This window comes from Accipiter gentilis, chromosome 27, assembly GCF_929443795.1.
Source record: "Accipiter gentilis chromosome 27, bAccGen1.1, whole genome shotgun sequence".
NCBI classification, from domain to species: Eukaryota; Metazoa; Chordata; class Aves; order Accipitriformes; family Accipitridae; genus Astur; species Astur gentilis.
The window spans coordinates 10,383,926-10,410,894 of NC_064906.1; the positions used below are offsets into that span (position 1 = coordinate 10,383,926).

The 26,969-nt window shown below is 44.8% G+C and overlaps 1 protein-coding gene across 1 annotated transcript in view; it reads right to left on the reverse strand.

The window, feature by feature from the left end:
* ZNF516 (zinc finger protein 516) overlaps positions 1 to 26,969 on the reverse strand; it is a 104,647-nt gene that overhangs the window by 5,080 nt on the left and 72,598 nt on the right. Inside the window, exons 3-5 of the mRNA XM_049830380.1 lie at positions 8,389 to 9,867; positions 3,303 to 3,407; positions 2,328 to 2,395 (exon numbers count right to left, since the gene is read on the reverse strand). Of these exons, the coding sequence (XP_049686337.1) occupies positions 2,328 to 2,395; positions 3,303 to 3,407; positions 8,389 to 9,867 (1,652 nt within the window). The remainder of the gene's footprint in view (positions 1 to 2,327; positions 2,396 to 3,302; positions 3,408 to 8,388; positions 9,868 to 26,969) is intronic.

Consider the following 26,969-nt stretch of genomic DNA (forward strand, 5'->3'; position numbering starts at 1 on the left):
TGGCAAGAGACGAAGCGATTCACGAAGCTAAGCCCTACCCAGTATTCTGCTGTACTGAGAGATGCTGTAATTTAATCAAATACTTTGAAGACAGATTGACACGGATTGAGACTGCAAGAGCAAGCTACATATGCCATGGAAGAAGTTAGTCAATAAATTCTGGCACGGCAGTAGTTTACAAAGACAAGATTATGAGTAAATTTATTGTGCAGTAATATAACCCGAATTACAAAAACAGTCCAGAAGTGGACTGAGCTGCCACATCTCTTTTTTGATAGATACAGCCATTTCAGAATTTTTTGGAAATGTATTGTTTTGGGTCTGGCTGAGATGGATTTAATTCTCCCCATAGCAGCCCTCACAGTGCTGTGCTCTGTACTGGTAGCTAGAAAGGTGTCGGTAACACACCAGTGTTTTTGCTGCTGCTGAGCAGGGCTGGCACAGCATCAAGGCTGTCGATCCAACATTGCCCCCTCACCAGCAGGCTGGAGGGGGGGCAAGATCTTGGGAGGGGACACAGCCAGGACAGCTGACCCAAGCTGACCAAAGGGATATTCCATACCATATGATGTCTGCTCAGCAATAAAAGCTGAGAGAAAGGAGGAGGAGGGGGCCATCCATTATTATGGTGTTTCTCTTCTGGAGCAACCACTACGTGTACTGAAGCCCTACTTCCCGGGAATTGGCTAGACATCACCTGCTGATGGGAGGCAGAGAGTAAATCTTTTGTTATCCTTTGTTTCCATGCATGGCCTTTGCTTTTCTTTATTAAACGGCCTTTATCTTGACCCATGAGGGTTTTTTCCATCTTATTTTCTCCCCACCCCTGTCCTGCTGAGGGGGGGAGTGACAGAGCGGCTTGGTGGGCACCTGGTGTCCAGCCAAGGTCAACCCACCACATGTATTTCCAACTTTGACCTTACATTGTCTTTTAGAGGAAAAAAGCCCAGATGCCTTCAGAATCTGATCTCAACTACTTGAGAAAAAACGAGCATGAAAAGATGAAACAGCATTTTAAAGATGCTTAGGTTTACTAAATCTACATTCCTAAGCCGATGAGAACCAAAGACTAGTTGAGCTAGTTTGCAGAGCTGCAATGTTCCACTCTGTCACATATTTCTACAGAGAGGTACATCCTTGCACAATATTATTAGATAAGCATCATAAGGAGAGCACTTTCATCTAGTTCTCCAGCTATAGCATAACTTTGCTGCTACTGTCCCACAAAGCAAAGCAAACGTTGCCCACAACAACTACTGAAGTGCTATGCCATCTTGAAGACTTCATGAGGAGAGTTGCTGGCCACTCCTACAGCCCAACAGTAACTCAGATACCCCTGTGGCAGCAGCTGGGTTTCCCGTGTAGCCTTTGGGCCAGAAAGATGCAAGTGCAACAAAGGAGGTGCCAAGAGTCTCCAAGAAGGGTGCAGCATATGAACTATGCGACATGGTGGTGCCCAGTGAGAATGTTTACTGAGCAAGTAGAAACCAACTCCTAAACTTCATGGAGGCAGGACTAGCATAGAGATGCATTCTCTAAGCATGGCCAAAACCATCTGCAATCGTTTAGTAAGAGACAGGAGGACAGGAAAAGTGCTGTAGCCAAAATTAAACTAAAAACGAGGATGAAAGGAAAAGCGAGTGATGCTGGAGGCAGTTTCACAATAAAAGAAAACTGTCCATGAGAAGGTGTGCCCTGAAACCCACCTGCCAAGCTGGAAGATGAGTGGGAAGGTCCAGGTTATGACACTGGTCTCCAAAGATGTAAGATACACAAAACAAATTCAGTTTAATGGTTTTCTATGTAACGGCTTTGTCATGTATAATTCAGAGTGCTGAGAAGTGTTTAAGACAGGAAACTGTATACTAGACATAGGAAAGCACAGTGCCACACAGAGTCCACAGAAACTGGAGGATAAGAGCCTTTCAAAGGCCAGATACTGGGTATCAGGGTATGAATACTCTTCAGAAAAATATAGACTAAGTGTTAATTATATTGTTGCAGCAGAAAACATGTTAGTTGTAAAAGCAAATTATTTCTAGGAATTCTTTATGTGCTCTCTCACTATTACATATCACTGCACATTACAGTTACCTATCCCACCCAGTCCCCAGTACGCTGGTAACATATCTGCTTTACAGTTAACTGACTCTCCATCTAACAGACTTTGATAAAACGCTTAAAAAATTTAAGAGCTAAAAATCAAGCAACACCATCACTATTTATAAGTTATAAAACAGTCAGCACTTTAGTGATGAGTATCACTGTGCAACTTTTTCACAGCTACCACATTAAAAACCAAACATCCAATTAATTGTAAAACATACTTGTTTTGGGGCATCTGCGGAGGTGGTGTGAACTTCAGTACCTCGGAGTCCATTAGACTCAAATACCACTGTGGGAACAAGGGGGCTTGTTAACAGATGAACATTCAAGCTTCGTTAGTGTGTGTACATTATTTGAGACCATTACAGATTAACCACATTCAAAAAAAGACACCAGCTACTAGCCTGTGGCCGGAAAATACCAATTTACCGTAACACTTACTGTAAGAGAGTGTGCTAATGGCAGCCTAGGGCCACTGCCCTTTTTAATTCAGACTTCAGCGCTGAAGAAAGCAATCACTGACAACATTAATTATCAGTGTATGTGTAAAGGGACCCTCTTCTTGCATTACTTACCATTTGGCCTCTGTCATTTTGCATCAGATTGGCTTATGTATGCATCATTCACACTTTTCAGGAGGAACCCCCTAGTCTCACTGCCTCGTGCAATGCTCAGGAGGTCTCTCGACAAGGGTGCCTTTAGCCTCCTACGGCCTCAACCACAGACCGCGCCAGGTTAAAAATGGCTGGTAGGGATTTCCCATTTTAGGGCTGACCGGTCTGCGGAAAAATCTCGTTTCCCACAAAAATGTTCCTGTCAACAGCAACGACGAGGCAAAACAAAGCCTTATGTTGTGCTGAAAGGGGTACTTTGATTTCAATTTGTGCTGGTGGCAACAGAATTCATTAGCATATTCATTTCTGAGTACCCTACTCTCTAATTAAAATAAAACATTTGCAAACAGACTTATCTTAAATGCATTGCAATTTTATGGAGTTCGGGCGGGGATCAGGTAAGCAATATCCAGAGAACAAGAGCAATAGTCGTAAAAATAAAAAACCTGTCTATTAGATTTAGGTACTGGAATTACTTAGGTTAACATAATATGTGAAATGTAGTTCTTGGCATTTTTTTAAACGGATCTGAAAGCAGGCAAGTGGGAAAGGCAGAAAGCAAGAGTGAGTGTGAAAAGGTACCTGCATGGGACCTCTGATGAGTCCTGAGGTGACTGGGCTGGGTAAAGCATTTTCCACATTCTCTGCAGACGCAGTCTCCTTGGCGTGTTTGTGTCCTGAGCATCCCTGTAGTCAGGGAGGGGGGCGGGGGGGTGGGCAGGGAGGAGAGAGGAAAGTTGAGAAGAAAACATTATGCCAGAAGAAAACATCATTAGTATGTCTAATGTGTCATTATGTGAGGCTACCTTCAGGCCCTGGATGACAACTGTCAGCCTTCATCTAGGCACTGGCTGACAGGCCAGGCACACACAGGACTGCAAGAATGCATAAATTACATTGAATTAAAAAATGCTCCCCATGATGTGCCCGCACCAGGACTGGCATGTCAGGTGTGCGCTTTTCAGAGCAGCTGGATCCACTTCTCAGCCATCACCCAGCTTTGTCAAGCAGTACATCAGGCAAATCAAAGTGACTCCAGCGTGGCGGAGACAAGTCACATGGATAATAGGAAGTGAGTAGGACCAGAGCCCGACTGTCCCCCCCGGGCGGCAATACCTCAGAGACAAATGCAGAGCGAGCGGAGCCATCACAGACTGATCAAACCTTTCGCCCCTGCCTACCTGCCTGCCGGTGCTGCTTTGACCCCGGACCTCTGAGGCACAGACGAAAGACATCTGTGAATGAAAGTGTCATTCCGGACATTTTGAGCTGGTAGCAGCGCAGCAGCCTTCCCCCAGCCCTGGGTAAACATGTTTTCTAGGCCATTAGCATTTGTGGAAAACCGCTCAAACCTCTCCTTTTTCTCCAAAGGTCAGTTTACAGCATCTGACTCAAAGGGCTGGTCTTTGTCTTTTTGCTGCTGATCAAAAAAGACACATTTGACTTTTATTGGGCTTTTTTATTATTAAAAAAAAAAATGTTTGAACATCATCTTTTCTATTTTGGTAGAACGCCCTCCTTGGAAGGAAAGAGTTGATGTTTCCATTTGCCACTGGAATACTTTGGCTTTTAAAGAAATTCTCAGGGGGTTGTCAGCGGAAGTGAAGTTTCAGCTTTTCTTCTGGGTTTTTTTTTTTTCCCCTCGTTACCGCATTTAAAAAGAGTAAAATTGTGAACAAAAAAGCAGCAACAAAAAAACTCCCCACAATTGAAAAATCAACTGCAGGATGCCAGAGGGCTCATCTGAAATACAGATGCTGTACCTGAAAATGAATGGAAAAGAAGACGAGCTGCCATTTACTCCGCTGGTATGGCACCAAGTGTCCTGCTACGGTTTTCACCACAGCATATACTGAAAAGAAATGCCCAGCTGGGGAAAAAAAAACAAACAACAAAACAAAAAAACAACAAACCCCACTCACAAGTTGTTTTCTCTTTTTATAATAGCACCTCCTGCAGATGGCAGCACAGTCTATATAATGTAGCTAAACACACTCCCAACAATTAAGTTGCTGGCAGTCAAATACAAGATCATGATTTAGGGGCAAATCCAGACGGCCTATGCCCACGCACACACACACAAAAATCCCCCCAAACCAAAAAAACCCACAAAATCACATAAATTTTAATGAGAGCTTCACTGTACTACAATGAGACAGATTTGCCTTGTAAGGGATTCAAGATTAAAGCAGACTTTGTGGTCCGTTACTAGAATTTTCCCCTCACTCGCCAGAACTACAGCTGAAGGCTTGAAAGCAAAGCTGAGCAAAGCGTGTTGAGGGACCAGACGTGGCCTTCGCCGGACCGCCAGGCTGACTGCTGGACAGGCAGGGACAGGCAGAGCAACTCTCGTGGAGCCTGCGAGACCTGGGTTCCTCGGGTGGTTTTTCTGCCACCTCTGTAAAGACATTTAATCTCTCCATAGCCCAGGTCTCCCTCTGTGCAAGGTTAATACAGTTGTCTCGGCAGTCATCACGGGCCTGATCCAACAGCCGTCGTGGAAGCACTGCTCCCGCTCGAGTCATGGGTGAGGGAAGGTTGAGGATGCTGTTGCAAGCCAACGTACCCTGTACAAATGCGAAGGTGAGCGGGTTCAGACTTTCATCTAACCCCTCCCTAGCACTCACTTTATGGTAGTTATTTAATAAGCAGGTAGAAAAAATGGATTGCTTCCAGGTATTTTTGCCATTGTTGCATTTCCTAAGGAGCACCATAAGGCTTTTGATAGTTCAGAGCTTTGAGCCATGGGCATCATTGACGCAAGGCAATACCCCTTTGAGTCATCACTGGAGTTACCCTATATGTGAACAAAAGAGGGTGGATGACTACAGGTGTTAGCAAATTAAGGTAAATGAATGTGACTATCTGAATGGGAGCTCCTGCGAAATGGATGCTTAAAGCTGGTCTCAAAGGAGCCGCAGGGAAAGAGCGCATCTGCTGCCATTACCCTTCCTTTCCTAATATGGCGATTTATGTAAATACAATGAATAAAATAAATAACCACTATTAAATATAACAGTAAGATTCTCTCTACAGGCATTTGGGAAGGCTGGGCAGTGCGAAACAAACCTAGCCTAAGCGCAGCAAGCTTTGTGTTTGCAGCTGTATCACAACAGTACGTACAACTCCTCTCTTTTCCAGGGACACACTGCAACAAACACAAATGTAAAAGAAAAGATCTCAGAAATAAATCTAGTCACTCTAAAGGAAGTTGAACACTGCACTACCACACACTAAAATATTCATTCTAGTGTGATCCAAGATGAGGTTATATACCAAACACCCAAGTAAAGTCTATGGGGAACATTCAATTGGGAAAAAACCTCTGTGACAAATAGCATACCTAAGTGGGATTTTTGGTTGTCCTTTATGTCATGATTGCCATATTCACATTGCCATATTAAGACTAGATTGTATGATGCGTACTGACTCAGAGGGCTCAGTCTAGGGCCATGTGTTATTTCAGACAAAGTTAATTTACCCTCCTCTATTCACAGTTGGTAGGATCTCATTCCTTTTGCCTGCAGCCGCTTTTATTTTAGTGCTATGAAAAACAGCCATCATGCCAATTGGTTTGGAGAACCATCAACAACCTGGAAGTTGTATATAAAATGAAGACAAGATACATAAAAAAAGAGGTTTCAAATTCTGAAAACTTGATTGCTGTAACACACTTGGAATGAAAGAAGAGATTTCAAAGCAGAGATGGGCACTAAATAACTTCTAGTTAAAGTGTCTCTGGAAATCACGGCCCAGCAAAAACATTTTGGCAATAAAATCCCTCTTATAAAATGCAGGTAAATAGAGACCTCCTTGGAAACCCTGCCCCTACTTTACTTTGCCCCAACAGTCCTCATGGCTTTTCTGGTGCCTGGATTCACTAAGCCAGCACCTGTTTCCTGGCTTTTACTGTTTCTCTCCATCCCTCTTAATATGGCTGGGAGCTCACTGGATCAGTAAGATTTCTCTGAGCAGGTTGACACAATGTAGTTTTAAATAACATCAAGGAGGGCACCCATGTGACGGTGCCCCAGGTTGATGCTGGAACAATTAATTGGTATTTAGATGGACAATTAATTGGTATTTAGAGCTGGAAGGAGGCAGGGAGAAACTTCAGACAACATTCCTAGGCACTGGGATGGCAAAAGCAAAGTTGGCTGGACAAAACCAGGAACAATGACCCTGCAGAAACCTGCAGAAACCAAGCCTGTCCTCCTCTGCTTCCTTAACAAAAACCAGGAGCCTGATGTTAGTTACAACCATCACACAGCCTCTAACCATCTGCGAAATGATCTACTCAATAAATAACAGTCAGCTCCTACGCAGCATTACTTTTTAAATGATTGAGCAAAACTGACAATGGAGTGGCTGAAAGGTGCACCTCATGGACTATTTCAGACAGATTTTGCATTCCTGTCTCCTCCAAAAGGCCTTCCACCAAACACTCTGGCTCCCTCCTTCCCTCACAGCTGCAAGAGCAGTCAACTTGCACACACCTTCTGCGCACTAGACCATAGCTGTCCTTAGACTACCAGCTTCCAAATGCCCTGGGTTTTGTCCCACTTGCAAAAATGGGGTCACAAGCTCCATTTCACACATGCTTTTGACAAAACAGAGAGCGTTATGTCAGGTGAGGGCACTAGAACACCGGTCCGGAACGCGTGCTCTTTCCATGTGGAGTTCAGGTCTTGCACAACTTCTACAAAGAGAAGAAGTGTGTAAAAAAAAACATGGGGTGGTTTACAAATGGTGAGAGCTGGGACTATGTCTCACATTCTCCCCCCTACACACACAGACGCATCTCAAGAGTAACGAATCAGTGTGATTTTCAGTTTCCACTGAGACAAACTAATTCTGGCAGATGATCAGAAGAGTATGGTTTCAAATGCAAATACATAGGTTTCTTTTTTTTTTCTTTTTTTTTTTTTTTTTTCCTTTTTATGTGGCAGTTGACGCCAAGAGCCAGAAGGAGAGCTCTGATACTTTTTTTAGTCCCTGAACTTTTAAACTGGCTGTTTGCACAACTGCCTTTCCTGCTTACGTGAATTAGCAGGCACATATTTGGCCCTATATCTCTTTTTAATTATAAACACACAAACAGATCAAAAGAATAATTTGAAAAATACGATAGCAGTCTTTGATATGGACAAGGAAGATCTTAAGACTTTTGTCAAGAAAGACAAAGGACACTGACAAGCGATTATCTCTCTCTGTTGTTGAAGACTTGTTTGCAGACGAAATTGAACAAAACCTCCAAAATAACATCACAGATAAGCCCCAGAGGATGTTTATTTTGCCCGAAGCAAAAAGATGATGATGTGTGCCAGCACCAGCATATCAGGGGGATCTTTGCGTGACAGCACATCTGTGTAACTTCAGCCTGTTTGAAGCGAGGGGACAAAGAAACAGTAATACTCCAGGTGGAACCAGATACATTTAACCTGCGACAGAAATGTCACACAGTGCACGAGGGGGGATGCTGCAATGTTAGAGATGGGTAAACAAACCTATTCAAGCCTATCCAGAAATGATAAAAACAATGAACTTGTAATCCCAACCGTTAAAGGGAGAGAAGGAAGAAAGTGTGAAACAGCGTGTCGTGGCTCCAAACGAAGCAGGAACAAGCAAGCCACGTCCTCAGCTATGGAAGGGCTTGTGAAAATCTTACCTGCGTGATCCAGGACAGGGCTGTTGGCACCGCAGGTTTGGTACAACGAAGCAAGGTCCTTTGGAATGTATGTTTTAAAGATATTTAAAACGTCCAAACGTTTCTCATGCCCGTCTGATCCCAGATCCTGTTTGCTGGAGTGTAAAGCCGGAGAAACTCCCGCGGCGCTAGGCTGGGGCTGCAGCAGTGGACTCGCTCGTGCTCCCGCTGTGCAGTTTGCCAACGTCCTCATCTCATTCCCAGCCTTCACGTGAGAATCCCTCTGAGGCACCGATGGCTCTTCGTGTTTAGTGTACTGCTCGCTTTTACACAGAGGATGATACTGGGGTGGTGGGTTGAATTTGGCCTTCATGGAGTCAGATGCACAGTGCTTACCTGGAGGGGCAAAACTTGTACTTCCTTGGGGAACCATGTACTTTTCCACTTGCTTACTGTTGGTGGGCTGTGTGCTAGGCCTGGATATGACCGTCTGAGTAGGCGTTACACTTCTGCTGTAGGCTCCCATTTGCATAAGTTTGGAATTTGCTTCGTATTTACTTTTTTGTTGTGCTGCTATGCCGTATTGCTCCTGGGAATGGTTTAACTTGGGCGGTCTGTACCCATCCAGACCTGATAAGCGTGGACCACAGTGGCCGAAGGCATGACTGTCCTTTGACTGATGAGTACTCCCGGACTTTGCAGCCACCCCAACAGAAAGAGAGCTGCTTTTGGATCCTGGCAATGCACTTGGCACTTGAGTGCGTGTAAATCTGGCAATGGGCAAAGGCTGGCATTCCTTACCGCCGAGAACAGGAGGGGGGCCGGTACGCCCACTCCTTGCCAGAAAGACCAGGTTGTTTTTAATACTCTTGAATCCATTCTGTTGCACCCAAGGGGGGACCATCGAGTTACAGCTGATTTTGTGCAAAATTCTTTTGTGCATCCACAGGACTTCAGGGTAGTAGGTCTTGTGACTGCAGAAAGGACATGGGTAGACAATTAAAGCAGCCTGCAAGGATGTATTCAGATTTTTATTGCATGAATTATCCCTTGTTGATTTTTCACTCAAATCGAGTGGAGCTACCTCTTGAGCTTCAGCACCTTTTTCTATCAGAGGATGCTCCCTGTGCAAGTCTAGCAAATTTTCTCTAGAGCGACTAGCCTGCACTTCAAGTGACATTTTCAAGTCCATGACTATGTTTGAAGATATCTGGCCCACACCCGAAGCAAAGCTAGCAATGCGACTGGAGCAAGGAAGCCCTTGGCTGTGGTGAAATGCTGGCATCTTTATGTCTGCAGAACCTTTTGGATCTTGGTATTTCGAAAAGGGCTCCTTGATGACACTCTCCAGTGCTGACACCAGGGCAGGATTCTCTGGTTTAGATTCTCTGGCCTCATTTTCTCTGGCGTTGCAGCTTCCCAGTTTCGGGAGTTCATCCAACTGAGATGTTATCATCGGGGTTTCCTCTTCAGAAAAGTTGCAGTGGTATGGCTTTTCATCTGAACGGGACAAACAAAAAAAACACCATTGTCATTTTATGCAGAAAGGATCCCAAAAGACAGAGCAGAATTCAAGATTAGAGTAAGACAGGACAAAAATCAAACTTTGGTATTAGTATCGTAATGACATGCTACAGACTGTACTGTATAAGCAAGAAAATCTTGAAAGAAGACACAACAGTTCAATTTACTTTCAAAGATGACTGCGAAGTCTGGATAAACTCTCTAATGCTGCATGGTCATGACATTTTGAAGAAAGAACAATTCAATAATATGCCCATGTTAAAATTCTGGGACTGCAAGAAAAATAAACAAATATGCAACCATTTAATGCTTTAACAAAAGCAAAGATAATGGAACCAGATAAGACTGACCTAGTTAAAGGTCTGTCAGCGCTTCCATTACAAGACCTGATTTTCAAAGGGTTTATAACTTGGCAATAAAAATTGGCTCCACACGGAAACGAAGCATATAAGCAGGTACAGCATACAGAATAAATTGCTCACTTAAGAGGGACTTTTGCAGTGGCCAAGCATAAAAAATGAGTTATGGAGGATGTAAATTTTGAATTTTCCATCCATTCGTTTAAAGCAGATACATTTTTTTTTTAACATAAGTTTACATTTGAGTCAAACTTTAGGAAAATTTTATGACCACTCAATCCACTGAGAGATAAAGAATTCCACATTTTCAGCCATTTAGATTACAGAATTCAAACCAGACTTCCAATTCTTCTCATTTTCTTCTTTGCTTCTCATCTCTCCAGAGTAAATTTATCTACCTAACACATGTCCTGGAAAGAGAACATACTGGGCAGTAATTAAAGCCATTTAGGGTGAAAGAGAAGAGTAGGATTTGTTTGGCTCAGAGCATGACTACCTCTGCCCACTCTCCCGACGCAGATCTCTCAGAGCCACTGAATCCCTCCAAATCAGTTCACAAATCAATTCCACCGAGATTTTCGTCACAGCAGTAACGCTTACTGCACTGAATCCATTTAACATGTAACTGAATTGAATCATCTGACAAACTTTCAGTTTCAATTAACAAGCAGTTAATGAGCCACTGCCAGGCAAGTGTAAGGAGACCATGCTCCATCTAAAATGTCACCAATCCAAACTGATCACCGCATCCATAGGAGGGGTGAGAATGGGAAAGGAGTGAACTGCTCTAGAGCTGCATATCCTCTCACATCAGCTCATAAAAGCCAGCACTTCAGAAAATCAAGTGCTGTGCGTTAGTGCAGTGCAATGCCACGGGCATTATTCTGCATGGAGCAATGGAAGAAGCATGTCTTCGTCTGGAGTTTCACTGCAAATAAAGTCTACTTAGCCTTGCCTTCCATTCAAGCAAAAAATTCTTAAGCTTTTGTTTAATTGGAGGTAATCAGGTTAAAAATAACCCATAGATTTGCAGCCTTGCAGGGCTGAGTGCTCACTCAGCTAAGATCATTTTCCTTTCAAACTCTCTAAGGGGGTAAATTCGGGGGGGGGGGGGGGAACCCACAACCCAGAAACTTGTTTTTCCTGTGTTGCAGGGAGCAAGGTTTTGGGAAAGCACATGCCCAGCACTACTAGCCAAATTTACAGTTTGAAACAAAGACACTGCATGCAGCGGTGAAACTTGACACTGCACATCTGTGTTATTTTCAAAGCACATCTGTCAAAGCCCAAAATATTTGTGCTCTTAAATAAGATTTTAAGGCTTCTCTTTGTGATCACAAGGAGTGGCTCCTTTGATCATCGTAGTAAATAATAAAGCAAAGCAAAAAACAAATCATTCGGTCATAGCAGTACTCGGCAGAGACTGAACCGACCTACTGGCTAGGCTGAGCAGAGAGGGCAGAGGCGGGAGGTGGGGGCTCCAGCCACCCCGTGGTCCACCTGGGCAGCCGTGAGGAAGGGGCGCATCGGCAGACACCCGCGGCTCCCAGGTTGCTCTGTATACCTCAGACACCTCTTGATGCTTTCTGACTTGGGTCAAAATCTGCATACCGTGCTGTTTCAGCGAAGAGGACAAACTCGAGCAGACTGTGAGGTGGCATGGGTTAGGTCTGGGCTTGGTCTTTAGGTCTGGACTGTTCAGTTGAGGTTTCTACCTGGGGAGAGGGGGGTAGGAGGGAAGCAGAAAGACAGACCACAGTCCTGTGTGCCCCAATATCCACGGGTATAAAGCCCAGGACTGCAAACCTCGAGGTGGCTACAGTCCGTTTAGCCCTACTGCGTTAGGACAGCCATCAATAAAGAAGGGATCTTCCACGTGGAAAATGTAGCACAGAGTAGGAAAGTGACAAAGACATTTCTGAGGTGTATCTAGGCCCGCAGTTGCCACAATGCTGAAGGCATACGCTGTCAGTACAATATATGAAAATTCATAAGGTTATTACAAAACATAGCTTCTAACACCTCTTCGTAGAGTCTCCCTAGATTCAATTCCTCTGATGTCTCACATAAACAGTACTGAACATACTAGGAATAATTTTAAAAGCTTAGATCATGAGCCTTGGTAGCAATATTTGTGTTAATTATTCAAGCTGCACTTCCAGGAAAAAAAACAAAACAAAACAAAACCATACCCCTACCCCTCTTTCCCAAGATTTGGATGGACAAGCGTTTCACCTGCAGGCCAACTCATTCTTCTTCACCAGCACAAAGCACAGCCTAAGCTTTTCCCTAGCCCCATCCTGCTGCTCTCCACCGGGGACCCGAGCCTCCACATATCAACAGCCAGGCAGAAACGCTGCCACACACCATCCTCCCCATCGTGGGTGGTGGTCCAGGCTGGGCTACGAGCAGGTAGCAAAAGCCAGGACAGAAGAGAGGATGCAGGCAAGAGGAGACAGTAAGCAACGCAATAATATAGGCAGAGCTTTTTTAGAAAAATAGATGAAATTTATTTCTGCCTGTTCCCAGCCGCTTGCCCCAGCTGAAAAGGGGTACCAACAATCCTTTTAAATCACTGGTATGAAATATTGCTCTAACCAGTGCAGTGCAGGCATTACTGTCACCAGAAACTTTCAAGATTTTATTACAGCCAGGTCAAAGCAAAAAGCCATGAATGGGATGCCTTTTGCATGATCTCCAGGGACTATAACTCACATTCCCCATTGAAGGGGTTCTTGGCTAAGCAAGCTCTCACTTTTTATCCTACAGTCCCTGTCATGTCCTCATGTTTGTCTCAATTCCTCTGTTTCTTACCCAAAACAGTAATTTACCTGTTGTACTTAAGAACGAGAAAGGTCCTTTTACCACATCCCTGAAGTCTTAAAAGTTTTTCTGTGTCACGGATACCTGGCCAACAGCTGAAGAGGAGGAATGTCATGGTTTAACCCCAGCCAGCAACTAAGTACCACGCAGCCGCTCGCTCACTCCCCCATCCAGTGGGATGGGGGAGGAAATCGGGGAAAAAAAGTAAAACTTGTGGGTTGAGATAAGAATGGTTTAATAGAACAGAAGAGAAGAAACTAATAATGACAATGATAACACTAATAAAATGACAACAGTAGTAAAAAAGGATTGGAATGTACAAATGATGCGCAGGGCAATAGCTCACCACCCGCCGACCGACACGCCACCAGTCCCCGAGTGGCGATTCCCTGCCCCCACTTCCCAGTTCCTAAACTAGATGGGACGTCCCATGGTATGGAATACACCGTTGGCCAGTTTGGGTCAGGTGCCTTGGTTGTGTCCTGTGCCAACTTCTTGTGCCCTGGCTGGCCATGAGAAGCTGAAAAATCCTTGACTATAGTCTAAATACTACTGAGCAACAACTGAAAACATCAGTGTTATCAACATTCTTCGCATGCTGAACTCAAAACACAGCACTGTACCAGCTACTAGGAAGACAGTTAGCTCTATCCCAGCTGAAACCAGGACAAGGAATTTTACAAGATGCCCAGCTAGGAGGTGGCTGCTGATGCCATCTCGTGCCTTCAGTTTGGCCATAGCTGCAAATATTGATGGCATTGCAGGCCACAGGAGAGCAAAGCAGGACGGCTTGAAACACAACTATATGCAAAGCCATGGTCTAGAAACACAGGAACATTCAGGGATTCAACCAGTTCTTCAGAAATATATCTAATTGTCATCACTTAGTTACATATCTTACACAGGCAGATAAAAGTGACTCCCCTTCTCCCCCCAACCCCCATCCCTCTTCTCTCTTTCTCCCCCTCACACGCATAAACTCCACTTGTTTTCCTCCCCAGCTCTGTTTCTCCACACAACCGAATTTCAGAACGGGCCGCACAGCTGTTTTAATTCATGAGGCTTCCTATAAAGTAAACCAGGCTACAAGCCTGAGGACAATGAAACCGTGATTTCTATTCAGAAGAGCAGAACAGGCTAGAAATTGGCCCCTTTTCTGGCTAGCATTACAGCACTAGGAGTAGAAGGGAAAGGAGCAGATGTGATGTGTTTGATTTTTAGTAAACATTTGATAGTGATTTGCACTTTGAGATGAATGCTGTGGCTCGATTCAAAAAGTGGCTGCAAATAAATCATGATAAAAGCAAAGGATAACATTGGAAGAAGGTGCAATATTGCAAAGACCTGTATTAGGTCCTATTTCACTTGGTATTTTCTTTAAAGATCCAGAAGAGTCTCTAGACAGCATGCTAACTCAAATCTCCAGGAAATATCGCGTTTGGAGGAGCTGCAAAAATAATGGGGACAAGGAAATAATGCATAGGGACTTAGAGAGAATAGAAATGCAGTCTGAAAATAATCAAATGAGATTCATTCTGGAAAAAAAAGCAGGCTAAGACAAGTGAAGGGAAACGATCCAAAAAACCCATGCAGTGAGAGGGTAAAATCTGGGAAGCAGCAATGTTGAAAATAACAGATGTTACAGTAGATGGCAAGTTAAATATGAGTGTAGTAGGTGAGGTTCTTCAGCTTAGCTTTCACAAATAAAAGCACACATTTTAAAAATAGAAATAAAACTACCCCTCTGAAGATGACACTTACATGATGGCCATGCTGGTTGCATTATTTTTATATATATATAAACCAAAATATATATACCGTAGTAATGTGCACTATGTAAAAGCCCACAGTAACCACAATACACTGGGACATGGCAGGTGAAAAAAGGCAAAAAGCAGATTTGCAGCCGAAAATCAAGGTCTTTTATCCTGTGAAAGAAAGGTCCAACAAAAATACTCCATGCCCCCTGACTATCTGTGCAGATCTGCAAATACGGAGAAGTCAGGAGGAGTTCAGAGAACTTCAACTGAAATGTAACCGACCAGAAAATAAAGATGAAGAGTTAAGTGTCCCTCACATGGCTGAGGGAAGATGGGAGGGCGACAGGCCAACGCCTGCAGCCTCTCCAGGAGCGCCAAGCTCCAAAAGACAGAATTATATCATCCTGAGCACTGGAGTCTATCACAACAATCAGATATAATTGCCCACAGAAAAACTCACGATGAACAGAATTAAAACCCCAATTATGTGTATTTGCAGCTTACAGAAGAAATGCAAAGGGAAGAGGTGGAACACCGCTTGGACTGTAAAACCTAGATGGACAAAACATGGATTATCAATGCGTGATAAAAATCCATCCTTTTCACAGGGAGGCAGAAAGCATGACTTACTCCTTCCCTTCACTCTACCAGCACAGCAAACCAAAACCCTTCGTAAGCCAAAAGCCACACGCTACAACTGCATTGTAGACTTATGCCAAAACCAGCCTTCCTTTCATCCTAATTCCCTATGTGGTTAGCTAAGGAAAGGACTCCCGGAGCATTCAACAGTGAGCCTGTGACGCTCCTTAGCAGCAGGTTTATCATCTGAGAGTAGGTTCTGCTGTTCAAAGAGAGCTGGTATCTGTTTTGCAGGGATGGTTTGTCTTACACCAGCCATGCTCCCTGTTCTAGCTGCCTGCACGTCGAGTTTTTATACTCCGCATGCTCTCCGGCACCTCGCCTGCCTTCTGCTCCAGCTGCGTCACTCGGCAGATCCCCAACGTGGCGGCAATGCGGGCACGAGGTGAAAGACAACTCCTACAAACCCTCTTGGGTTTTCTTACAGCACAAGGCCAGATGCCGCAATGAGAACTGGGAAGAAAAAGTTATGCTGTTTTGGTACAAGATCCAGCTTCTCAACTGCCAAGCTCACCTTGCTTTACACGTTGTTAGATGTTTTCAGATGCAGCTACATCAATTCAGAAAGACATGAACAAGGATTAGACTGGAATACTCAGTACTGCAGGATGGGGCAGGCTAGCAGGTAAGAGGGTGATAAGGAAGGGTAGAAAGCACACAGTCAACTAATATCCCTGCTTCCTCTTGGACTAATTTTAGAATTGACGGTAAGTGTTTTTGGCTGAGGTCTGAGGTTTTTAACAGGCCAGAAACCCAACACAGCTCTTGAGATTGAGATGCTGGCTGATACAGATGGTTTATCAGACAGCAAGCTCACCCTGCCCCGCAGAGGTTTCACTTCGGCTATGCGAGGGGGAAAGAGAAGTAATGAAGTCCTGCACCACAGCCCGGGAGTGCACCGAAAACGAGTCCCAGGTGCCCCAAGAAGTCCTGCCTTCATCTGGTCGTGAGCGAGGTGTTTCTGGCTTATACCGCGCTGCTTTTCCTTATTACTCTTCAGCATTATTTTTTTCCTCCTATTTTTGTTGTGGCTAGATGTCGGGCGGGGAGTTACCCTTTCACTTCCACGCAATCAGCTATACGTTTCTAACACCACTCTACCTCCATTGCTAGCAAATAAACCCAGATCATGGGTTTACCAGTCAGAACTAGCAACCCTTTGGTATAGTTTGCATTCATGGTCTCTATTCTCCTTTTCTGAGTCTAAACCTTACAGCTCCTAAAATGACTTTTCATTGCCTTTTTAATCTCGCAGGTGACAATTTCAGGACAAGGATGCATGATGGCAACTGTCAGCTTTCAAACAAGTATTTCTTGGGAAAGGATGCCAACTCCGAAAAAGCATGATCTCACAAGTAGAGAGAGAAGAACTACAGTTTTGTGTCCTTGCTTTTTGGGAGTGGGCCCAGGGAGGGGAAATTATTATCTGACCAAAGCAATTTTAATCCTTTTAGGCACCAGTAACAAAATTTAGCTTTTTTCCTTCCACTCTTTTCTTCCCAAACTGTACAACCGCTGTTGCCACGATGATTAAATGACTAATGCTTGGAGCCCTAAATTCAACTTTTTTTATGATCATGCTATTTTTCAGCTGTTTTTCTTGCACATTTGGTTTCAGGCTTCCCTCTCGTCCTTGTACAACAACACATGGATTTATTCCAAAGTCCCGTTTGCTTCATTTCACTAACTTTACCCTCTGCAATTTTCTAACTTTACCTGCAAGTTACTTTCTACCCTTTCTGTTGAATGCTTAGAACAGCGTACTGCCATGCCCCCAGCACACAAACAGCTGAAGGACCCCATTAAATTGTTCCTCTCCTTCCCTCTGCAGAACTGGGGGACATTGCAGGGGACAGGCCATCCGAGCCCACCACTTCTAACGTTCCCTGGTCTCCATTTGACTAATCTCTCTGGCATTGTCCAGGAGAACACCTGCTGCTTGTGAAAACAAAACCCACTGAGCTCTTACAATCCGGGCAGCAAAAAACATGAATAGGCAACCATCAAACTAATTCAATAAAGTTTGTTCAGTTCTGGACTGCACATGTTGAGGTTTTTGAATTATTTTAGATTATTATTGTTATTATGATCAGAGATACCGATTGCATTAGTTTTGCATTTTGGAAAGAATCTGAAAGGTCACCAAAGTGATTGGGGAAAAAAAAGCACAAAACTTTTAGTTGATTAAATTTGAAACTTAACCTTTAAGATGAGTGAAATCTGAGTCTGAGAACAGTTACGGTATAGCACACAAAAGACCCCTTTCGACAAGGTATTCCCTAGCTCAGTAAAATTACAAATTCCTTTGCACAGCAGAAATGCTTTGGAGTTATGTCACACTTCAAGGATCACTTTTTTTAAAAAAAAAAAAAAAAAAAAAAAAAGAAAGGAAAAAAAAAGAGGGAGGCCTGAAACCATCCCTCAGCCACGCAGCCACACATGCAAATGCCAGTAAGGTTACTGGAATTTCAAGCACAATCATAGGAGAGGCACCAACAAAGTATCTGAGGAACTAGGTGGGAAAGGGTATCGGGTCCAAAATCTGTCAGGCTGAAGCGCACATTGTTAGGTACCGGAGGCATAATGAAAAATAAGCCTGAAAGTTCACAGTGAACTTTTTCCTCTCCAGCTACTTGCATACAATTTTTCCTTGAAGAATATTTGGCTTTGTTGTCATCTGGGGTACCGACACTACAAGCTTCCCAAAGGCCAACTGGCTGCAAGAGCAGCTCCACGTACAAATTACTCCACTCTCCCCTCGCGTAGTATCTTTTCATCACCCTCAGCTTCGCACAGGTGCACATCAAGTGCAGAAAAGCTTTGTGCTGAAGCCCAAACACAAACCCTCTTCCAGCTCTGGGTACCCTGGGATCTGTCTCCCAGGTATCAGCCCTTCCAGGGTCAACACAGACTTTATTTGAAGGTGAAGCAAGGAAAGCATCCACGGCAGAGCACATAATGAAGTGAAAGTGCACGTGTGGGTAAAATGGCTGCTGCTGGCAGCGCGCCACAGAGACGATACTTCCAGTGTTCACATCTCTCTGCACCTCCTCAGCGGGCTTTTTTGTAAGCCCTTATATACACTGCGCATAGGAATTCTGGGCAGCAGCAGAGCTAGTGATGACTTACCAATGCTTTCACCTCTGTACTTCTCACAGAGGTCTGTGAGGGTAATCTCTGCCCAGCAGCAGGGGAAAAGCCCCACGAAATGATATGTACTTATTTGCAGGTGAAGCTGTAGCTCCTGTTATCAGAGTATTTCTAAGTGACTTTTTCACCCTTCATCCACACTAGCTTGACCCAAGGGTATTTAAGACTTCAGTGGGGCTTTTGCCAGTTGAGAAGAAAGCTTGTCCTTTAAATAAAGAGCTGAGGGGAGGTGACACCAGTGTGTCCAGCCTCATACAGCAAGGCTGCAATTAATGCATCCAATCCCCATGCTGTTGCCGCATCCTGCTTGCACCCCAGCACGGCCCCTTCTGGGACTCGGGACTGGACTTTCTGGTCATGCCCCACAGCCCCTCTTTTGCCCTCTGAGCTTCAGGAGCATCCCAATGTCTTCCCGTCTCACACAGGGCTGCTCCAGCTACAGCCAGGCAAAGCACGGTGCCCAGAAACCAAAGTGAGTTGTCCACGTTACGCATAGCTTTTACAACTCTGTCCCAAGCTCACAAAACTTCAAACCCGCTTTTCTTCCTTGAGGAAACATAACGCCAAAGCGCATAAGTGGATGAAGAAGAAAGGGTCCATCAGTCCCACTTATGGACTGAACTGGACCGAAGGCACTACATTGACTTAAAATGTACAGGCAACTTCGCAGTTCCACATCACCCTCTGGATCCTGAAAAGTGGTGAGGGAACAGTAAGTACTTATCTATAAATTAGGGGTAAAATAAAGGAAGAGATGAATATGTACACAGGACCAACACAAAAACACTTGCAGGGACTGCTTGCCAAAATGAAAACTGTACAATTTGGCATTGCCTTAAATGTTGCTGCTCATAATATACTTAAAGAAAATTATGGGATATAAAACCCCTGGAATGCTCTGCAAAATTAGGAAGTGATTAGGCCAGATGATACCAGTTTGACTCTAACACAGCTCTGTCGTAATTCCAGAGTTAATAGCAATACAGTATGAACTGGTCCAAAACCTAAGCAGAGTACTTCCAGTACAGTCTGTAGCTGCTAGGCATTTCTCCGTGTGTGGCCCTGCCTGTGAAGTTTGGTGCAGGTAGAAGGAGGAAAAAGAAAGAGCGTAAGACCATTAACACAGCAGGATACGTAATTAAATTTGAGAGGATTGGATTTGGGTAGGGGCTGTTGTGGTTTTTTGTTTTGTTTGGTTGGTTTTTGTTTGTGGTTTGTTTTTTTTTTTGTTTAAGGCACAGAAAGAGAATTGCAATTGGTTTTGATGCATCAAAACTACTTGCAGAGGAGACGGAAAATTATGACTCAGATTTTTTCTTTTTTTTTTTTTTTTTTTTTTTTTTTTTTTTTTTTTTTTTTTTAATAACGAAGTGGCAGCCTGCCTGTACATCCACTCCAAACATAGACCCAAACAGTTGTAAATCTTCCTGGAGATTTTCCCTTTCGTTCCAACAGTCAGACTTGCCGCAATGTCTGCTCCAGAGCGTCTTCTTGACCACCACCTGTTCCTCTTCTTTCAAGTGCATTAAGGAGAAAGGCTTTCCAGGCCAGGACTGTGGACTGGCAGTCACCCCACACAGCTTAATATTCCTCATCCAATATTTCATTTCTCCTATCATTTGTTAAGCGTGGGTAGCGTATTGCCATACATCACAAAGCCCTTTACTAGAACTGCTCAGTCTAAAAAAAGAGGGTACAGCTGTGCTGTAGGCTAGCATTCTGCAGAAATACCTAAGCTGCAGCCAGCAAGCCCAGCGTGGTGACAGAGGTAGCACAGTTATGGAAATAAGGAGCTCTGCATGACCTAATTTACCTTGCTTCTCCTGCTGAAGGCCACACTACCATGGCTGGTGGCTCTGTTCACAGACTTAAGGTAGTCAAGGACCGCTACTGTGCATGCCAGTCACATCAAATACAGTGGCACATCACAGAAAGATGAACTTAGATTGTAAGTACTACAAGTATTTAAAGATTCACTAGTTTACAGTACTTGGACAGAAAATCTGCTTCCTTGTGTTAATAACTTTTTTCAGGCTTTCAGCGGAAAGAGGACTTTGGAAAAAGAATGGAAGAAATAGGGCTGCAATAGGAAAAGAAGCAAGTCAGAAGAAATCCAAGACATAGGCTGGACAGACCGAGCTATCATCACTGGAAACTGGATGCCCTTGGTGAGGGGTGACATTGCTGGACCATAATTCTCACCGTTACGTGGTGCCACAAGGATGCGGCAGGACAGACGAGGGACTGAGCCCAGAAGGGTGTGGACGGTGCAGAGTTTTCTCAAGGTACAGGAAGACTCTAAGCTACTCAGAGATCGAAAGCTGATTTGAACAGCTCTGCTCTGGATGGACCCAAGGGAACCAGAGCTCCTGGGGAGGATGTGGCCGCAGGCACGAGGGCTGCCTCTGCCCGCTCGGCCGAGGTCGCCGACTCCGTACCAACCGCAGCTGAACTGCACCCAACGCGCTGTGCGGGGGCCACCCGACCTGCAGCCCTGAGCCAAGGGCCTCAAGAGAAGAGGCTCGAGGTCCTGCCTGCCAGAGCCAGCTTCCAGCCCCCGGCTCACCATCGGTGGCGTTCGCTCTTATTGACCGCGCAGGGCAGGGGTATTTGCAGGTTGGCTAATTGCTAGGTAAGTAGCCTTTCCTTTCCCCTTCCCTTTCTTGCCAGTGTCCTCCCTTGCTCCTTTGTGTAGGAACAGAGGAAACGGTAACAATAACTATGGGAGGCACTTCCAGCAAAGTAAATGGCCTTTCAGACCTGGCTTGAAACAACTCTGTGACAGCCTTACGAAGATCACTAAAGACATCAGCCATTTACTGGCAACTTCCATAATCCCCTTGAAGAGCTAATAGACAAAGCAGGCTGGAACCTACCACCACCAGCACGGCAGCAGAAAGGGCAGCTGCCTGCAGGCGAAATGCACTCTAAAAGGGATTTGGAGTTTTAGCATGTTTCCTGACACTTTTCCTTTTATACCGAGAGGTAAATTTGAGAGCTCACGAGAGCACCAAAGTTCTGGGCTCCCTTAAATTCCTACTTTTTAAAGTCTCACTAATCAGGAAAAAGAGTTAGGGAAAAAAAATAACTTTTAAGATGTAATTTAAAAGATAAAATTAAAAAATTCCAGCATCTATTCATCTCTGGTGTATAGGCTTCCCATTTCAAAAAAAGATGAAGCCTTCTGTTTGGGAAGGAAGTCAGATGAGAATCATCCCACGGTGCATGATGTAGCTCAGAAAGGTCAGGAAACAAGGGGATATCTCAAAGATGTATTGAAAAAAGAACCAGCTGTAAATGTATTTTAAAAAATCTTTCAAAGAATAGAAACATTGTTATGCTAAAGGAGGATGGTGAGGAGAAATCAAATCCATTTGAAAAATAGCAATAGCAACACATCACTTCTAAAATAAGCTTCGAAGAACGAAATGGTAATTCTGCACCTGTGAGTCATGATTCTTTGTATCACTCATTTTAATAAGAGCTGTGTTAAAATGTTAAAACGTTATTAAATACTGAAACTAACTATTGCATATAACACATAAGAAGCTTCCCAACTTTACCAATTAGCACCAAGGCTTAAGCTTTAAATGCAGCAGAAGCAAAAGAAACGCTGAAAAACACTGCCACAGGCTGGCTTAATTTGGAATTTCTACTTCTCAAAAAGATTCAAAAAAAAAAAAAAAAAAAAAAAAAAAAAGAAACAAACCAAAAGCAAGAAACCAAATACACACACCCAAAAGGGCTGGAAAGTACTTCAGATTTTTTTTCCTTTCCCCAGCCCTCATTCCGTTAGGTACCTTACAAGCGAATAGGAAAGTATGTTTAAGGTCAACTTACAAACTTGGTTTGATAGAAAAGAGCTTCTACACATGTACTTGCAGCAGCCTGCAAACATCATTTTGGGTGAGATGCTCAGTTAACCTCACCGACGTCTCTTGCCTGCATATTGAGAGCAAGCCCCTAGAAACCAGAAAGAAAAAGTCCTGTGCCCGCCATGGGATTAACAAAGGATGATTTTAAGATGTCGATGATCTGTTATCTATAACGAGGTGTCCTTAAAAAGGAAGATGCCTGCCACTTCGGTGCAAATCTTTTCTCCTCAGACATGCTAACTGGCATGGATGGAGGAGCACCCCGCTGGGAACAAGGGACAAGCTGCATCGGTTCTTGGGCAAGGGCTAGGTGGCCTGGCGTATTTTTGCAAGAAGCAGTACTGACATCTCTCCTCCTGAGGAGCTTAAGTGTTAATTATTCCCCAGCATTTAGGTCTTACAGGGACCTGATTTTTTGGAAACTCAGGAAGGCCATCTGCTCTCCCAGCAGTGCACGACGGGTCTGGTCAGAGCAACTCCAGCAGGGTTAAACAACGCACTGGGGAGGGACGAGGGGAACTGAGGTAACTAAACCACCTCCCCACCCCACCGCCGGAGCCACGTATCAGTTGCAGGGTCTGTCGTTATGCACATAAAACGCCACAGAAAAAAAAATAATGAAGGATTAAGTTACCCATAAAGACAGAGCTCCTCAGATCGCCTACATCACTTACTTGCCATTTGTCCACACCCTCCTGTTATAAAAGGCAGGACACCCCCCCATCCCAACCACAGCTGACTCCTTAAGACTGCTTCCAGACAGAAATAAAACTTGCCTAAAAAAGAATGGGCTTAAGAAATTAATCTGGTTAATTCAGATTCTTAAACAGCAGAAAATAATACAAAAAAACAGATGTTTGCCCAGATATTTCTAAAAAGAGAGACATAAACAATTGCATGGCGTGCGTGTATGTGCGTGTCCCCGGTAGCGTCACAGAAAGAAGTACTTACTACCACAACTACTCTGGCAAAGATTAGGCCAGCGGCAGGAAAATAAAGCGGTTTGAAAATCCTCCTCCAAGTCAGAGTCATTTTAAATCTATTCACTAAGACGCATTTAATCCATGACCTAATCCACCCGCACACCTGACTACACACAAGGTCCAAGTGATAACTAGTCTTTACTGCACAGACATTGCATCAGACAAATTTCAGGTTTAGTTCTTCTGACTAAAGAAACACATAGCTTCCAAAGTGATTCAAAGCAGTTAGGAGAGAGGTTACGTAGCTAACGGACCTACTGTGAATCAAGTAATACGCTCTCAGCTCTACTAGGGTGTACTTCACCTTGGCACCTTCCTCTGCATACAGGTAACGCTCTCAGTTAAAATCCCACCCTACGTGCAGCATGTTTGACCTTTCCCTGCCACGAACACACCGTCGTAGCTCCCGTGCCCCCGAAGAGCACCGTTAAATCAGGTTTTTACAGTACGCTGCCTGCACCAAACCTCTGCTATTTACACCGTCGTTAAAGGCGCTGCTATTTTCCCCGCGTGCCGATGTCAGCCCCTGGCTCAGCGGCAAACGGGCACCGGGCAGCCGCGGATCGCAGAGCTGGCGAGGAGGAGGAGGAGGAGGAAGGGGAAGGGGAAGGGGAAGGGGAATGGGGAGGACTCGCCGCCGGCCGCTCCGCCCGTCGCCGCCAGGTGGCGCCGCCGCCCAGCGGATGAGCCCCCCGCCGCCGCCGCCGCCGCCGCCGCCGCCCGCTCCCCCCGGCGCTGCTGCTGCTGCTGCTGCAGGGGCCGGGCCGCCGCGGCCGGGAGCTGCTTTCCAAACCCACCCAACCCACCCTCCACCCCTTCCACAGCCACCCACTTGCAAAAGCGGCTTGTCGTCTTTGCGTTGGGCTAGGCTGGCTGCTGCCTGGCCCTCCTGCTCCAAAAGCCTACCCCACGGCGCAGAAACGTGCCCAAAGAAACAAAAAAACAAACCAAAAGATCAAGAAATCCCCACCAAAAAAAGCCCCACAGGTGATGGGGCCTCCCGCAGCTGCTGCTCAGGTCCACCAGCCCTAAACATGGCTAACCCAGCGCAGGTGGAAACCTCCCCTCCATGTGCACCCATGGCCTCAGTTGGGTCCTCTGCACCAGGGAACGCCACCAAGTTTGGGGGAAAAAGAAAAAAATACATTAAAACAAACCAAAAAGCCACCAAGAAAACCAACCAAACAAACAAAAGGCTTACCCCACAGGAGCATCCCCGGGCGACAGCAATGCCATGCGGGACACGGTTCCCTGGAGAGGCAGTCCTCGGTGGGATTCCTCCCTGCTTCACCACCCGCTCGGGCAGCCCCCTTCCTACACCGCACGTGAGCCGATTACACCGACCGTGCCAGTCGAGTGACTGGCGTACGTGTGGGCACCTACACCACGCTTCCAAAGGGCAGAGATCGAACCTCCTCCCAGCACCGAAAGAGAACTAGGCACAGGACCAGGAAGGGGCAGCCAGCATCCCACAGACCTTCCCATTGCACCTTTCACCAGCTGTGAATCTGCGAAACGTGGTCCCCCCCTGCGGGGAAGCCTCCGAGCTGAGCTCCCCTGCCATCCGTAACCAAAACCATACGTGCACGGCTCCGCGTGATGGGGACGGAGGTCATCCAGCGACCAAGTGCGGGGCACCTGCCAGCGCCGCGGGGCGGAGGGGGACCCCAGCCTCTCAAACGGCAGGCGCTTCCCGCGGGACTGAGGTGTGCCGACGCGTTTGACGACGGCGAGCAACTCACCGTAGGTCAAAGTGTTTGCGACCTATGAGAAAATGAAGAGAATAAAAACCTTCTCACAGCTGAAGCTGTGTCTGGTCCAGTGATTTGGCGTGTAATTACAGAAACACCAGGAACAGAGACAGAAAGTACAGTATTTTGATGGGGTTTTCTACATAGTGTGCTGTATTATACTTTTCTTCTTTCTTTTTTTCAAACCAAAACTCCCTTGAAATAAATAGCCCCCAATAGGCTACTATAGGTTACTTTACAGGAAGCACCATGTTCGCAGATGGTAGAAAAGCATCCATTTTAGGGGAAACAAACCTCCAACACAGAGGGTTTGACTTTTGTTCAGGGCTCCTGCTATGTAGAAAGATCTCCGACAAAACAGGCCAGCCAGAGTTTGGGCAGTCAGCAGTAGGATGAGGTAATGCCAATCTCCATCTTTCTTTTCAGAGAATCCTTCTTGACGCATGGTAATCAGTTAGCCCACATGCATCTCCCTGCAGGAAAGGATCGCTTGAACTTTCCTAGTGCAGCCACTGGGGAAAATACAGAAACGTGGGAGAAGAAAATACAAAGACCTCACAAATGCAAAAAACTTTGCCTGCTGAGTGCTAATTGAGAGAACATTCCTGCAGATTAAAAAAAAAAGCGCTCTAGGAGTGGGAGAAGCTTCACTTACATACAACTAACAGGAAAGGAAATGAATGAGCGGCAACGTACACGAAGAAACAGGTATCTATGCAGATGGTATCCAACATCTGCAACCAGGTCAGTTTTAAACTACTCTGGACTGCTGGTTTATGGTCAGAGGATGACAAGCTAAGATTCTGCAATGACACGTTATTAAGTTTTAAATATCTGGAGAGTGCACGTGAATAAAAAACTTCAGATTTTGCCAAAGGTAGTGAGGAAAAGAAAAAAGTACATTTTTATGTTCTGAATTCAACTTCAAGCCAAAGACAAAGACCAGGAGTAAGATAAATAGAGCCAACTCTTTATTCTCCACAAAAAAATAAGGAATTGGGGGGAGGAGTCTCTGATACAAAGGCCTAGGTTTGTTAAAGCAATAAAGGATTTGGGGTACTCTCATTTTTTAGCATTAAAACATATTTCATATGCTTTCATTCACAGGGCATGGCTTTCAGAAGACAAGTATATTTCACCATGTTCTGCAAAACATGGAAATGCTACCTATTACTAGGCACCCAAGTGCACTTGGTACTCTGATCGGCATCTGTTTTCCTTTTCAGCCTATTGAGGAACGAGAGAAAACCAATGACGCTTCCCTGATGCTGCACTATTCCACTTGATTATTTGGGAATGGAAAGCAACAGTAGCAAAGTCAGAACATGCAGTTTAAGGATGTTTTATGAAAGTTTAACAAAAAGCAGCACTTTCAAAGTAAATTCTCAGAAAACTGCCTGGTTTAGATTTAGGTTTAATTCACATAATAATTCTTTCATTATTTCAGAATGAAAGCTCTCTGCAAAATATCAGAGCATAAATGAGCAAGCACAGAGCTTACCAGGGACTTTCCAAGGCTCGGTCTTAATTTTGTGTATTTGTTGATGAAATACTGGCTTTCCCAAGCTCACAGTTCACAATTCCCCTCCCCTCCTTCCCCCCTCCCCCACTTTTTTTTTTTTTTAAAAAAAGAGCCTTTACAGTTTTCTTTTGTCTATAATTAAGAAATTCTACACTATGAGGTAACTCTTGTCATCTTGTTTGGTGTTTGCAAGCAGGCTTCCCATGAGAAGGGAAT